General features: G+C 41.1%; 1 protein-coding gene across 12 annotated transcripts in view; it reads right to left on the minus strand.

Annotated features, from left to right (window-relative positions):
* Window positions 1-5896: 5896 nt before the first annotated feature.
* Window positions 5897-15095, minus strand: part of IKZF2 (IKAROS family zinc finger 2) — a 115367-nt gene continuing 106168 nt past the window's right edge. For all 12 annotated transcript variants that reach the window (XM_064158935.1, XM_064158914.1, XM_064158941.1 and 9 more), the window contains 2 exons: window positions 12645-12788; window positions 5897-7298 (listed from right to left, as the gene is read on the minus strand). In XM_064158935.1, the coding sequence (XP_064015005.1) occupies window positions 6574-7298; window positions 12645-12788 (869 nt within the window). In that variant the 3' untranslated portion in view covers window positions 5897-6573. The remainder of the gene's footprint in view (window positions 7299-12644; window positions 12789-15095) is intronic.

Genomic DNA, 15095 nt, shown 5'->3' on the forward strand with positions numbered 1-15095 from the left:
TACTACACAAACATAAGCAAATGCATCTTCACCGCAGAGCCCTACCACTGAGACCTAACCAGAGCTGCTGGGCTGCACCAATTAGGAAATAAGGCCCTTGTCTCACAAACAGTGGTAAATAGTAATCACATGGTTAACTGCAAAGCTCTTCTATGCTTCCAGATCTAACCGAGGGGATGGCAAGAGGCTAATCATGCGCTCCAACGTTTCCTTGGACTGCAGTGCTGTGGCCTAAATCAATACCTGCTGCAGGAAGGAAGTGTCAGCCCAAGCTTTCTGTCAAAGCTTCTCCCTTTCTCCCAACAGAGTACAATCCCCACTCAAAACATGAGTTAACTTTCTCATCATTCACTCTGTTAAAACACTTCACAAACTGCTAGTAAATACATCACAGCATTTCTTTTTCTAACGGTAAATAACAGTAGGTTTTACCACAGTAATGCAAGTCTTCGTTGAAATAGTTGCTTCTGTCCACTGATTAACTGCATCCAAGGATTTGTACATAGAGGAAAAAATATTACAGTAGGAGAGAGGGTGGGCAGCTATCCTCCCAAATGAGGACCCACACAAGCATACAAATAACCACCTCTCTGAAGAACGGGAGCAAACAGGCACTGGGAATGCTTGCCTGCAAGATCAACTGAAAAGCTAGGGGATTTCAACAGGTAACAGTTGCTTTGCTATCTTGGACTGTTGTGTGTGCAGCGTAGCAAAACACCAGCACATCACTTCCTCCTGCCTGTCATGTGTTTGCTTCAGAGTGCTCCTCAAAGGAGGAGGGGATAGAAATCACATGCTTTCAGGCATGGTTGTAGGAAGTTAATCTAGAAACCAGTGATGTTGTTCTTGGTCAATACCTCAGGACAACTCTTAATGGAATAAAAGGGAATATATTTTCTATGAAGCAAATTCTGCCTCTTTTCTATCTCATTCCTCTTCCCAAACAGTCTTTGTGCCTGCCTTGGGTCCAGACCTCAGCAGAGAGGTGCCAAGGAGCTGGCACAAGGCTGCTGCTGGGCTCAGGGTCTGATAGAAAGCATGCTGGTTTAACTCGCTTCCTGCAGGGAGGCCTTAGGTGCTGCACCTGCATGGGGTAAGTAATCTGAAACTAGGTCACCAACCTACCAGGAAAGTACAGAAACAGACACTCTGCTTTTCATCCAAATGTCCCAGCTAATAAACCCCCCATAACACCTGTGATGAGCCTCCCTCATCTCCACATCAATTACTATTAGGGTGGCAGCAGCATGAAGGCAAACTTGTAAACCATTTCTAAAAGACTTTTGTTCTTGCCAGATTTCTTTTTCCAGGTGGAAGCAAGTAGCAGCTGCTTTAAACTCTGCTCTTGCTCCTCAATGGGAACCTAAAAGCACAGCAAAGTCCACTTTCAAGTAGGTTTCAATTAAAGCTGTGGAGGGAGAGAAAACAGGAGATGGCTCCCTGGCATTCTGTAGGGCTTTTGCAATGAGTCTGTACTGCTCTGGGGACACTGTGTTGGTTGAGACCAGCTCTGAGACTAGCTGTGGCTGGATAACTGGAATGCACTTTGCTAGGGTAATTTTCAGCCCTTCCCACTCTGAAAAGCCAGCTGACTGCGGGAAAGCTCACAGCAAAGTACTAAGACTCTCTGGGTCAAGCTGCCAAGGAGGGTGCAGAAGGGGAACGGGGTCAGCCTCGCTGTGCCACAGGAGAAGGGATCTTTACTTTGGGTTGGTTTTTGTCGTGCATTCTGAAAGGGTATGGTAGGATATCATGAATGACATCACAAACTCCCAAAATGCATTTGAAAAAGGCACATATACAATAAAACATATATCTAATCACAGGGTACCATAGATAAATAAATACACTTTCTCAAAATCCCCAGCTGCCCTAGGCTGCAGGCCACTGCTACCAGCCACCTTTGTTTTTCTGTGATACTAAGTCAAGCTAAGATGTAAATTTCTGGTGTCAAAGCTAATTTCATCAAATCTCTCCCAAAATCTCTGAGTTTAGGTGACCCAGGTGTCATTGCAGCCTTCCTTCTCCCTCCTCATTAGATTGCAAAGCACAGTGAAGAATTAAGGGAAGGAATATTCCCTAGTAAAGGAACTGTCTTACTGCGGTAGCACTCCTTGGCTGAAATAAGCATCTTTCCCTAAATTATTTCCAAAGTCTCTTTCTAGAGGAAGGACTGTCTGTTGCCTGGCTTCTTTCAAATACAAAAAAGCCACCTCAGGACCTAAAAAACAGTAACAATGTCTTATTAAAAGCCAGTTTTGAAAGGTTTGGTTTAATTCTTGGCCTCCTCTTTTGCCTGACAGAATCAATTTAGGAATGCCCCTGCAAACACAAGAAATTGGAAAACAGGTAATTTCTTCCCCTTTTAGCAAATATACTTGAGTTTCACACAGCTATTTTGTGAGCTGTGTTCTGATATTATAGAAACTACAAGCATTGGAAAAAAATAATCAGGCCAATTACCAAGTTTAGATTCTTTCTCTCTAATACAGACCAACAGAGGTTAATGCCTCCGCACCTTTCACATCACATTATAGATGGAAGCACTTTTTAAGGAGAAGAGAGTTGCTGTAATCCCATAAGTTCCCAAGTAAAGAGCTGGTTTTACTGAAAAATGCTATATATTTTGATGCGCACTCCTAACTGACTGCAAAGAGAGGTGACTGCAAAATTTATTGGCCATAGAAGCAGATAATGCCCTTTGCTCCAAGAACATGGATCATATCAAGAGTAGAATAAGCAGACACACTTCTATATCAATTAATAGGTTTGTAAATCTCTAAATTGAGTCAGAAAGTTGCCGTTTTGACATAAAAAAGAAGCAAAAGGGTTTACTGGCAAGGATGTGTGCAGAAATGGCTCTTTCGTCTTTTCACCCTCTACGAATGAAAATGAGGAATGCTCTCAGGAAGCCAATTGTAAATTTACAAATACAGGTTTTTAACTGGAAACTTGATTCCAAGAATTTCCAGAGAGTCCAGTAAAAACCGGCCAGGTTTGATGTCCAACATCAAATACTTAGAACAAATAGATCTGCAGGCCAAGGATTATCTGCTGAAATTCCTAGTATGCTGCGGATGACTAATGAACTTGACAAAACTCAAGAGGCTTTTCTTAGAAACCTGCAGAGACCAAGCAAGAAAAACACCCCTAAAACCTCAGAGGCCCCATTTTGCCCCAACATTTCCATGTTGGGGCAAACTGCTTTACATAAAATCCATTAATAATTTTCAGTAGAAAGTGGATGCTAAATTAAATGCTAGTCCAAATCTTGGATTAGTCTTTAGTCTTTCTGCCTATTCCTAGCTCTAGGGTGAAAAAATCTTTAGCAAGTGTGCAGAAAAGGACATTGCTACTAAAAACTAACGCACCTCCTCAGCTTCTTGCTCTTCAAAACATGCAGCTTTTGCAAGCTAAAGCAACATGTCTCACCGCTGCCTCCCCGGCTCTCTGTGTCTATGACATGGCAGTGCCCACATACAGATCTTGCATTGGAAAAAGTTGGGCTTAACTGAAGTCAGTTACAAATCCACTGAGCCTCCTTCTGTCTGATCCTTTAAACATCTACAGCATATGCACTACGGGAGGTATCAATGAATCATCAAGGACTGAAAGTGCACACTAACAAACTGCAGATAGAATTGCAGTTGGCTTACTCGTAGATACACCAGAGATTCTCTGCCTTTCCGGCATTCTGCTGCTTTCCCAAACAGAGGCAGAATTTTTAAACGCCTTTTCCCTAGTGCTAACTATTCCAATAAACCATAGCCCATAATTTTTCCACTGACCACAGAGGGAAGAACAGAGTGTTGTCCTTCAGAGACTGAAAGGGTTTGCTGGAAACCCTTTTCTCTGGCTAAGGCATTGTCTGTTTCTGGAGGCCCAAGCATGCCTAGTGAACCTCAGACTCAGTTCCTTTCCCTTTGCACACTGTTCTTAAAGACCTTTCCTGCCTCATCAGGAGAAATCACAATCACTTTTTTTTTTTTTTTTCTGGTGGTGGCATGCTGATAAAGGAATCTTTTTTTCCAAATTTCTAAGCACATCCTCATGCAGAACGTGGCACCTCCTAAGCTAACCTTCACAGCTGCAGAGAATCAACCATATGGAGTAAAAGTGATGCTCACCAGCATCTCCCTGCACACTTTTCTCCTGCACAAGCTCCTCTGACTGCATCAAGAACAAGAAAGGGAGAACGGTCTGGAGGACGGCACTGGTTCACTTGCCAGAGTTCCCTCTACATTAGGAGGAAGAAAGAAGGAGGGGGGAGCAGCCCAGTGACTTTAAGAACAATGTTGGGAATAGGTCTTTAAATCTGTCTCTCCAAAGCCTGTATATTTCCAGTCTTGATAGCTCTCACATTACATAAGATGACATTTCTTTCCATATTGTATTATAATTAATAGGCTACTGCAAGTCTTTACCAGCTCCTACTTAATAGCATTTCAGTGCTGGGAAGCAGTCATCAGGTATCCTTTCTAAACACAGGTTCTAGCTGCCAAGAATGTCACCATAAAAAGATTTCAATCAATACCACTCAGCTCCTACTTTCAAATGCTCCAGGTCTAGGAAGAGAAGCAGAATGAAAACCCAGTACCCTCAAAACGAACAGCAAACTGGCATATGCATCAAATATGCAGATTGAAGTGAGCAGATGGAAATTCATTATGGCCTGATCTTGCTCTCTCTCATTTATACTTTAGTAACTTTGTACTTTGGAAAAGGTCTCACCAAGCACATGGAGATCATGTGCAGGAGGGGGTTAAACCCATGCAGATCTTTCCATTCTCAAGCTGTGCTCTTGTTGCCAAACAACAACATTTCAATTGTGATTGGTACAAACAGTTGGGTTTCAATGGCAATCTGTCACAAAGGTTTAAGCTCAGTTTTCACTGATACAACCTGTGACTTGCTGGGTGGTTACTGGCTTTGTTATTTATTGGGAGAGAAAGAAAGGAAGCAAAACGCATTGGTGGGGTTTCTTTCTCATCTAGTCTGTAGTTCAAGGACTTGCCCTGGAGTTTGTTTCTCTCTCTGTTTTGCCTACAGTGAAATGAATAAATCAGGAATAAAAATGAAATCTGCAGATCCAAATCAAACCACAGCACCTATATCTCCGTGTATCACTATTTGAAGAAGTAAGGAAGGTGACACACAACCTGTTCATTTGTAGGACTTCTGTGCTCTCCAAGAGCAAAGGCTATCCAGCAAAACCTGCTAAATTAGAGCAGAATTGATGACTTGAAACCAAAAGGGAAGTCACTGGTTCAGCAAATTTGCAAGTAAGAGGTTAACTAGGGGAAGAATAGTCAAGGCCTGTATCTTGATGCAGCTGAAAGGTTTGGTGTAGTTCCATTAAATTCAGTGGAGCTAAGAGGATTGATGCTGGACAAAGATCTGGCTCCCAGTATTTTCCCAACTGCAAGCCTCAGTTCAGGCTGTTGCCAAGAGGTTAACACTGTGATAATAGAATGAAAAAGTATTTATATAATCATATCTAGATATAACTATATTTAAAGAACACTTTGCTACTAGTACTTTTGTCATTATAAAATCCATAATTTTAAAAACAAGATTATTTCAGAAGAGCAGCAGAACCTCTTGAGTAAACTACAGACTCTCTCATCCGCTCCTAGGTCACTTCCTGTCCTAGAAGCAAGTTTGGATGTTATTTCTAAATGTAATTTTCTTAGAACATAGGGTGCAACTAAATAAGTAAGGCTCCCGAGGGTCTCTAAGAAGCCAGTGAGTCAACATGTAGGCATGCAGTAACAGCAAATCAACAATTCTAAAAAAGGTGCTTCATAAGTTAAGGAAAATAAAAATAAAAAGCCTCAGACTTACCACAGAAGGCCCTCAGACTTATGAAACTAAACTGCTGTAATGTGGTACAGTGTTAAGACATACATTGATTTATTTAATTCAGTTTTTACATTCTAGTGGGGCGATACACACCAAACCCAGGAAAAAAAGCTCACCCAAGGAAAGTAATTCTGAAAGGAATATCAACTTTGATTCGTGACCCTAAATCCCTAGCTGTTTTGCTTTAAAAATAATTGTTCATTCTGCAGAATTAAGTTCCCCCCACTCACCACCAGACACTGAAATCCCTTACCATACCTACATGTCTGAAAAAGGATCTCCTCTGCAAAGTTTCTACCTATTTGTCTGAAACTGCAAATAAGTGGCATCTCATTGGGACTTTTAAGCACCTAGCAGGGTTGAGTGACATCCCAAAACAGGACATGATGTACAGCTGACTGAGACAGAAATGGACTGCCTTTCAACCCCCACAGAAAGTAAGACAGGTCACTCACCAAAAAGTGACAGCAACAACAAACCCCTCTTTTATCCCTTCCCTCCCTTCTTTCCATTCTTAAGCTGGGCAGAGCAAATGAGGTTAGGTCCACAAAAAATAAGGTTAATTATAATAATTAAACAACAGCAACGACAACAACAGCAACAACAACAAAATAGGTGTCTCAATGTCTGAGGAAAAGTGGGATTGTAAGTGCAGTATTTCTTCATGTGCAGTTCTTCTACTTCATACAAGTCCCCTTTGGATGAGAAGGCCTAGTGGAATGTGTGCTCTCCTCGGACTATGTGCGACGAGAACTCATAGCGGTCCTGGCTTCGGTAGCCACAGATGTTGCATTCTAGTGGGTCCCGGTAGCCATGGCAGCCCATATGGATGGTGTACATGACGTGGTCCAGGAAAAGGATGCGACAGTGCTCACATTTGAAAGCCCTAATCTGCTCCCCTTCTCCATTGATGACCTTGTAGATATCCTTTAAAGAGCCCTTAGAAGCTTTTGTGGCATCCAAAGCCTTGGCATCCTCCTTCATATAAGCCGGGCTTGGCTTTCTCTTGGGATTTAAGGCAGAGTTTCCTTGGTAGGACTGGTGGTCTTCGTGGCTGCTCTCTGAGTCAGTAGAATCCAGGCAGCTATTGCTGGGAGAGCCCTCTCTATCCTGGGTTCGACTCTTTGGTCTGATGAGGGAGATTGGGCCATCCATGTTGTTCTCATGACTGTCAGCTGTTTCCCTGCTAATGGGCCTTTCTATCCGGTTGGGATGATAGACCTGAGCATAAGCTGAGCTGATGACCGGGGCCACCTCTGCAATTGTGCTTGGTGTGTGCTGCATCAGGGGGTGAAGTGCCTCAGCTCCAAGGTAGGTGATTGCATTGTTGATGGCTTGGTCCATCATGTGAGACTGCATCAGCTCAGCCTCCTTCTCATAGGTTAGGTTCATATCAAAGGGAATATCTGGATAGCCAAATCTCATGAGCTTTTCACCTAAGGGACAAGAGCAAATTGTAAGACAAATCAATATAAATCAGCTCCAAGGATTCACTGTAAAAGGGCAGAGGAACAACAGAAAATTCCTGATTTGGGGTGAAATTCATTCTGAAGGCCAAAGTTGGCCTCTCTCTACGTGTTTGCTGATCTCCTACAAAGTCTCTGTCCTGAGATGTGTAAACTTGCAACCTCACCAACAGCTTTTTTTTTTCCCAGGAGAAGCACGTGGCTGCAGTGACCTCCAGACTAACTCCAAACCTTCTGCTGGGCCTGACTGTGCCCATGCTTCAAGTTAGGAAATACGTATTAACCGGTAGAAAATGTGATTCAATGAAGCTCTGCTGGTTTCACTTGATAAAAGGCAAAGGCACCTTTCGTTGACAGAGGATAAATAAATCATGATGATGAAGCTGGCTGATTCACTGTATGAATCCAAGTTCATATCCTTACAAATCTGTTCAAATCAATGGCATTGCAGAAAAGTGAAACCAGAACCACATGCTAGTGGATTATGCTAAATACAGGGCATGTTATATATAACAGCCCTCCCCTGAAGCTAACAAATTTACTACCTTGTACTGAGGCTCAGCTCAGTGGTGCTGCTTTTCCAGTCATGGCTTTAGAGTACAAGTATAAAGAAAGTTCATAGAATAACTCTTCTTATTAAATAGGAGAGGTGTATATATGTGTAAAACATGATTTACATGATTTTGTATGTGTTCACACACACAAACATTAGGTAGTTGTTGACAGTTAACTTTTAAAATTGTACAGTCTGACAGAAAGTGTTGGTTGGTTTTCATTGTCTTTCTTACTTCTCACCACCTCACTACATAAATTCAGACTTTTATTCAATAAGCTAATAAATTCATGGAGTCACAAGACACAATTGGTTTGGCTATTCAAGCATTAAAGAACTCAAAAATCTTCTATCACCTTTTGCCAAAATCTCTTGGAACAAAGTGTGTATAGACCACCACAAGAGAGAAACAGAATAGTAATTCCCAAACTCTTCCAAAAGGCGTTAGCACTTCTCAACATAGCTATCACTCAGCATTTTGGTTTTGACTGCAATAATTCATTCCACTTAGTGCAGCTTACCTTAAAGTGACACATAAAGAAAGAAACAATTTGACATTACCCATGGAATGATCAGGTTACCCTTGGAGATGATGCATCTCCTTTGGTTGGGAGCTCAGTCCTGATTTGTAAGGTAATGAAATACAAGTTGAAAATCAAGCATGGGAATGTTCCTGCTCTCTTCAGCAGTACTGCTCCCATGCTTCTGATCAGACACCTTGTTCTTGTACCTCACTACATTTCCCTATGGAACTCACCAAAAGAAAGCACAATAGAGAAAACTGTTCCTTTGTTACACATTAGGGCATTCAGAGAAAAACAGGGAAGGAAGAAGCAAATAGTGCTACAGCAATGGCCTTTCTAATCTCACAAGATTTAAGGGCGATTCTTGCTACTGGACATCCTCTTTTCAGTGTTTCTGGCTGGCAGTCTTTCTGTCTGTGACGGCTGTCCTGCTGCTTGACAGGATGGACAATTCTGTACCAAGACATGGCTCCAGCCTCCCTTGGAACTGAGCAGCTACTTCCCAGGTGGGGCCAAAGTGGGACTGGAGGACAGCTCTAGAAGGCATGTGGTGTCTTTGGCATGGTGGGAAGAAACACGCGACAGTGGAAGAGTCTATTGGTTTCTGTATCCTACTCTGGCCATCTGTAACATTCCTGTTTTTTGAATAAAGAACTGGATCTGGTGAAGAACCCAACTCCCACACACAGGCAGTTGTTTGCAGACTATATGAAGAAAGAAATAATATCTGTCCTTTATGGACTACTTGATTGAATGATGCAAACATTATTTTGATACCTTTTATCTTCAAATGTTTAGTTACTCCATGGACAGTGGAGTACACTAAATTGTCAGTGACTTGAATTATTCATTCCTTTAATTATGAACCAGTTCAAAAGATGCCACAGCCTTAGAAATAGAGCGTGACATAAAAAAGTAAAATAAATAACACAGGGAAGAGAAGGCATAAAACAGAGCTCAGAAGAAACACTAACAAACCAGTCCAACATGGGTTTCAGTTTTAATTCCTCTTTAGCCAACTCTGTACAGAAAAACAACTAGATTCATCATTTGGAATTTTCATACAAAATCATGTTCAAAATTTAATTATTCTTGCCCTGCATTAGGGGAGCAAAGGAAACATTCTCCATTGTGGCCATTTATTGTATGACACTCAAATAAAAACCTCAAAAGGTTTGAAGCTAGATCAAAGCACACAAACACAGTTGTCCTGTAGTCCATCCCATCAAGTATGTAAAGCAACTGCAATGTTGGACACTTGGGAGAAAGCTGCAAGAAATCTTGGAGAAAGCAGCTACAGAATTTACCATTGGGCAAATTTCTTCATGGCCTCCACTAACTAGAAGCTGGCTGTAATTTTAAAGCTGGTTGATCTTCATCTGTGATGAGATGTCTGTGTATTTTTAATTCTTACTGTGGTCTTATGAACCACATACATGATTCCTTTTGTATCCTGGCAGCTCTTAACCTCAGCGGCACTGTGAGAGTAAGCACTACATTCGATCAGAAAATGCGTGAATCTGCTTCATGCAATCAGCATGACCATGGCTACTTTCAACTCAGCTACTGTCTGCTTCTCTGTTTATTAAATGGGAAGCAGAAAGAAGTACTCAGATGCCAGTGCATCAGAGATTATGCTTTTCTGCCCCCACTATTTCAAGAGGTTTGGTAAGACTAGTACCTCAACAGCAGATATGTAACCAAGCTTCCCACTCCAAAATTAACTCTGTTGGCTGTATGCTGCTTCCTTTCCTCCTGAAATTTCAGCCAGAGTACAGACTGTGGTCCGTAACCAGTGTCCCTTGGAGACTGCTGATCAGAAAGAGCAGTAAAGCATCAATAGATGCAGCATGCAAAGATTTTATCTTATGCTTACATGACTTTCTCATAAACACCATTAAGCTGTTTTGGAACAGTGCCACACTTGCAGTACGCACAGGAAATTTTCCTGCAAGCAAGAGAATGATCACAAATTCTTCCTGATAGAGTTGAACAGTATTTCTTTGGGGAGAAAAGGGGAAGAAAAGTAAGGCCATGATGAAACAGAGAGAAATTGCAAAGCACATATCACGGTTCTTTAGTTCAAACACTGTGATGCCATGAAAGATCAGGAAAAGAAAAAATTAATTGGCAGATATTAAAGGAGATACTTGTTCCCTGCAGCTGGTTCTAGGTTAAAAACCTGCATGTCACATGAAACACTGAATTCCTAGCTCCAGAGAACTAGTATACCAAAGTCATCTGTTACACTTATTGACGAAACAGGTTTATCTAGCAACGAATTGGTACACCCTACTGAACAGCTTAACAGTCTGCTACAGCATATCTCAGGCAAGGATTTCCAATTAGTACATTTACCTTTGAAGACAACAACAAGATGGGGTCAATTCCACTTGTGTGGACAAGTAAAGTAACATTCCTGGTACGAAAAAGAGACCATAATCTACAGCTTCCAAAAACTGATTCAATTTATGACACCACAAAACTGGGCTTCCTCTGTTGTGAAGTATACTTATAGTCAGTAAAGCATCTTACTTTGAGAACAGGCATAGGACACCAGAATTTAAGAAAAGGGAGCAAGTTCTCCAGCTTTCTCAGATAAAGCTTCTCTACAAAGATAACTCCTGAAAGATACTGCAAATACAATTCTGTTCAAGTCTGTGATCAACCTGGGAGGTAAAAAAGAAGTGAGAGGTGTGAATTGCCCTTCTTTTTGAAGCTATAATGTTTCTGAGGTCTAGACACACCAGTTCAGGTGTCAGCATGGTTAACTATTTCACTGTTGATCACAACCTGCAAGAACATACAGCACATGCTGAGATGTCACTAGGGAAACCTGCTATGATTGGTCCATGTTTACAATATAATAAAGCTGTATTTGGCTTTTCAGTAGAGTCCTTTCCCATTTCCACTGTCTTCAACCCCAGCTGTTGTCAGAGCAGTAAATTAAATCAGAGCACAAATCCTCCAGTTCTTATCAGCTGTACAGTAATTAGTTTCAGACTAGTTTTAAAGACAGCAGTCTCAGAACGAAGTTTTCATTTCAGAACGGCCATTAACAATATAGGAAATATTGATGCTTTGCAGCGTTCCTCCTGTGGGTTGGGTTGTTCCTGACCTTACCTCGGCTTTGCATGGCTACTTAGGAACGGTCAGACGACAGAGCAGCCAGGTCACTGTGTCAGTGCCCTCCAGGTGAGCTGCTGCATGCTGCTAGCCCCCTACTATTCAAAACCCACATGGGTTAGTTTAACACCACCTTCAGTGGTGATTTAACAAATACATCTGAATCTGCATTTAACTGAGGGTCAATGACTTTTCTAAATGGCTGTGTTAATTGCTTACAGTCCTCTGATCCTCTCTCTGTAAGTGTCCTCAGTGTAAGCAGAATGAGTATGTGGCACTCTTAAATTCTATACAATTGTCCTTCCGTAGAGAGTGAGTGGAAAATGTGTATTATAAGACCTTAGGGTCTAGCAGCATTCCCCGTCCCAGCTCCCCTCCTAAGAAGTTTAGCATTACCTCAGTGGCAGTAAAAAGAGCTTTAAGATACAGCTCAAGCCTAGTAAAATGCCCTATACTGTCTGCTGTTACAAACTGAACAATTTTAAGATGTCAAGACACAAAGCAAAACATGAATTCTGGGCCTGAGATTCCAAATTTGGTAAACAAAAATTATTCACTGCAGTATTATATTGATGTGCTAAATAAGTTTCTTGTGTGCAGAACACTGCACTTGGAGAAAGCATTTCTTCCAACAGAAGTGTGATTTTACTTCCTCATGCTGGTATTATCAGACCAGTTGTTGCCAGCTCTCAAGAATTTAATGCAAGTTACAAGTTTCAAGATGGTGTTTGTTTTCTTAACATGCACACACAAAGACAGATAATTATATGACTGCCTTAGTTATTGTTAGCTGGATGTGGAGAGGAAAGATGACATGTCCCAATCTCAAAAGGGCCAGAGAAAAGCTAAGAAAATCAAACTAGCTTTAAGGCACAGTTAAAAGCTCAAGATTTTGCTAAGCAGTTTCATGATTCTGGGACCTTACTTTTGAATTCTCTGAATAGTCAGCAATTTTCAGGATTTATTGCTGTGATTTGATGATATCCATTGTTGTCCCTCCCATTACAACCAAATTCTGAGAGTGCTACTTCTCTTGTTCTTTTTGCTACTCCAGATAGCAAGTAACCTATACCTATACACTAAAAATAACAAAAAGGCGTATTTCAAGCTTACCCACAAACTTCTGTGGGGTGGAGCTTTTACGCTTTCCCATGTTGCTTGTCAGCTTCTCTATAACAGCAGGTCTCTCAAAAGGCACCAGAGAAATATTGTTGTCCATCACAGGCTCTTGTTCCTTACAATCTTCCATAGGAGGTACTACATAAAACCAAAAAATTGTATCAGACAAGTCTGGTCTACACTTCACAAACAACACAAATCATTTGAGCCCTGGTGACTGCACAAGTGCAACACAAAATAGAGCAAGATGCAAGAACACACTGGGCATCAAGACAGCAATCACCTTTAAGCAGGGCCACATTTATAAAATGCCTGTCTTTGGAACCTTCAAACTTAGCCAAAGCCCAACTTTAAGTATTTAATAAAGGATTTGCTTTGTTCTGAATAGTCAAGATCCCTAATGAGAAAGGGACAGTTGAAAATTCACTCTGTAGACAATATTTTCTGCTATTTTCCATCCAGTATGGTCACCTGTTGCCAAAGTAACTCTAAAGTTACCATTCTTTCTGTATTTCTTAACTTCACATTTACCATTTGTCATATTTATTGTTCTTACTTTATTGTTGTGCTAATTTCAATGACCAAAACACACAAGGCACCGATGACTTGTGTTTCCTGGGTCTGGCTCTTTGTTCCCCGAGACAAAGGCTTCCTGAATGAAGGACCTGTTTGTTAAAGCATATTTCCTCTCTCTATATGTGAGACTACAGAATCCACAAACACTGTCATGAACTTAGAGGAATAACATTGTATGAGCCACAGAAACTATCAATTCTTTTTTATTTTTTTTTATTAATCCCTTACCCTTTCAAACACAGGCCTAACAATCCAGGAATGCAAGTCTTTACATCTGTCTTCTCACTTTTTGGAATCAACAGTGAGCATTCTTGTACTAACTGTGTTAGAGGAATGCTCTATATGTTGTCTTTTGGACAATGACAAGCAATTAATGACCTCTTCTGTCTTTACTCATTTCCTCCTTCATTGCTTGTTGGGTTAAAGGAATAAAGAGATAGAAAAGCAGCAGCACAGGAATTGCCCAGGCTTCTGATCATAGTGACTGATCCAGAACAGGCTTTATGTCACTTGCTGACAGAGCTATTCACTACCCATGAGATACTTTGTTTTTGTTGAACACCTTACAAATACCATGAAGTGTCAGTGGTACGAATTTGCACCAAAGAGTTAGACTCATTTGTAACATACCAAGTGTGACTCCACGTGTAGCTCTCTCTGCTGCTGCAAATGTAATACAAGACCTAGTTGTTCCAGATTCATCTTCATAGGTTTGCAACACAAACTTGAGAAGGATCAGCCAGTACTCCAAGTGCTAATGGGATGCTTGAGATGTATGTAATTATTTGAGAAGAATGGATGGTAGTGAAAGAGAAAGTGGGATGATCCTACACAGAATTCCTACAGTTTATAAATGGTGAGTAACCCTTTGCATCCTCTCTATTGGGTGAGTCACAGTGAAGTCACAGATGGTATAGCAGAGGTATCTTCTGCTAGTCCTCTGGTCTCCCACCACAGCAGCCCTTCTCCCTGATACTGTGCCTTAAATGAACACCATCAGCCTACTTTCCACCCACGTAACTTTATTGCCTGCAGGATCCTAATATGGAATAATCACCTTTTCTGAAACATGCAGCTGTTTGCTAGCACTTATTATATGAAAAATTGGGTGATAAAAGCCTTGTCTTTGCCTTCTTTTAGTAAGGAAGAGCAAATACCAGGCAATTACAAAACAGTATCTGCTCAGGTGAACTTCTCAATTCAGATGTTCATAGTAAGAAAACACGGCAATTTATTAATTTTGTTCCATTTGTGCCTCTGCTGCTATGGAATGCTGAGTACTTAGAGGCTTAGAATCTACTATGTGCTATAAAATTATTTACTCTCTTGCTTTTTTATTTGTACAGGATGCTCCTCCTGAGAAACACAATGGTTTCTCATTTATGAGGCAGTCCTGTTGGCATCAGTGAAAGAGAGGAAGAAAAAAGCACAAATATGAAATGAATCTAATGTTGCAACAAAATGAGATGCAGTGTTTGAGTGGCCTAATTAATGGCTGGTGCATAATGGGAGGTCTGGATTATTTTAAGAGCTAAGGTTAAATTTTTATGGCTGCTTAAATATTGTACTTGGTCAGAAAGTTCTGCATTAGTTCTACTCAAGTATTTATCGAAGAACTTTTGGAAGAAAGGAGATTATGTCTGTTGATTTTCACTGGGAACTGGCACCTGACTGTTTGGTTGGCTTATCAAAATTCACAGACACTCTACAGGAAACTCTGGATCCCTGCTCAGTGGCAACACCCATCCTTATTGTGATGGGCCAGGTTTGCACAGGAGTGTCAGTTCAAGAATTTGCAGCCATCAACGTATAGGACACCCAAGGCTGATAGCAGAGATCTAGGGAAGTGTGGAGAGCTCTAAATCCCTC

The sequence above is a fragment of the Pogoniulus pusillus genome, chromosome 2 (genome assembly GCF_015220805.1).
Source record: "Pogoniulus pusillus isolate bPogPus1 chromosome 2, bPogPus1.pri, whole genome shotgun sequence".
NCBI lineage: Eukaryota > Metazoa > Chordata > Aves > Piciformes > Lybiidae > Pogoniulus > Pogoniulus pusillus.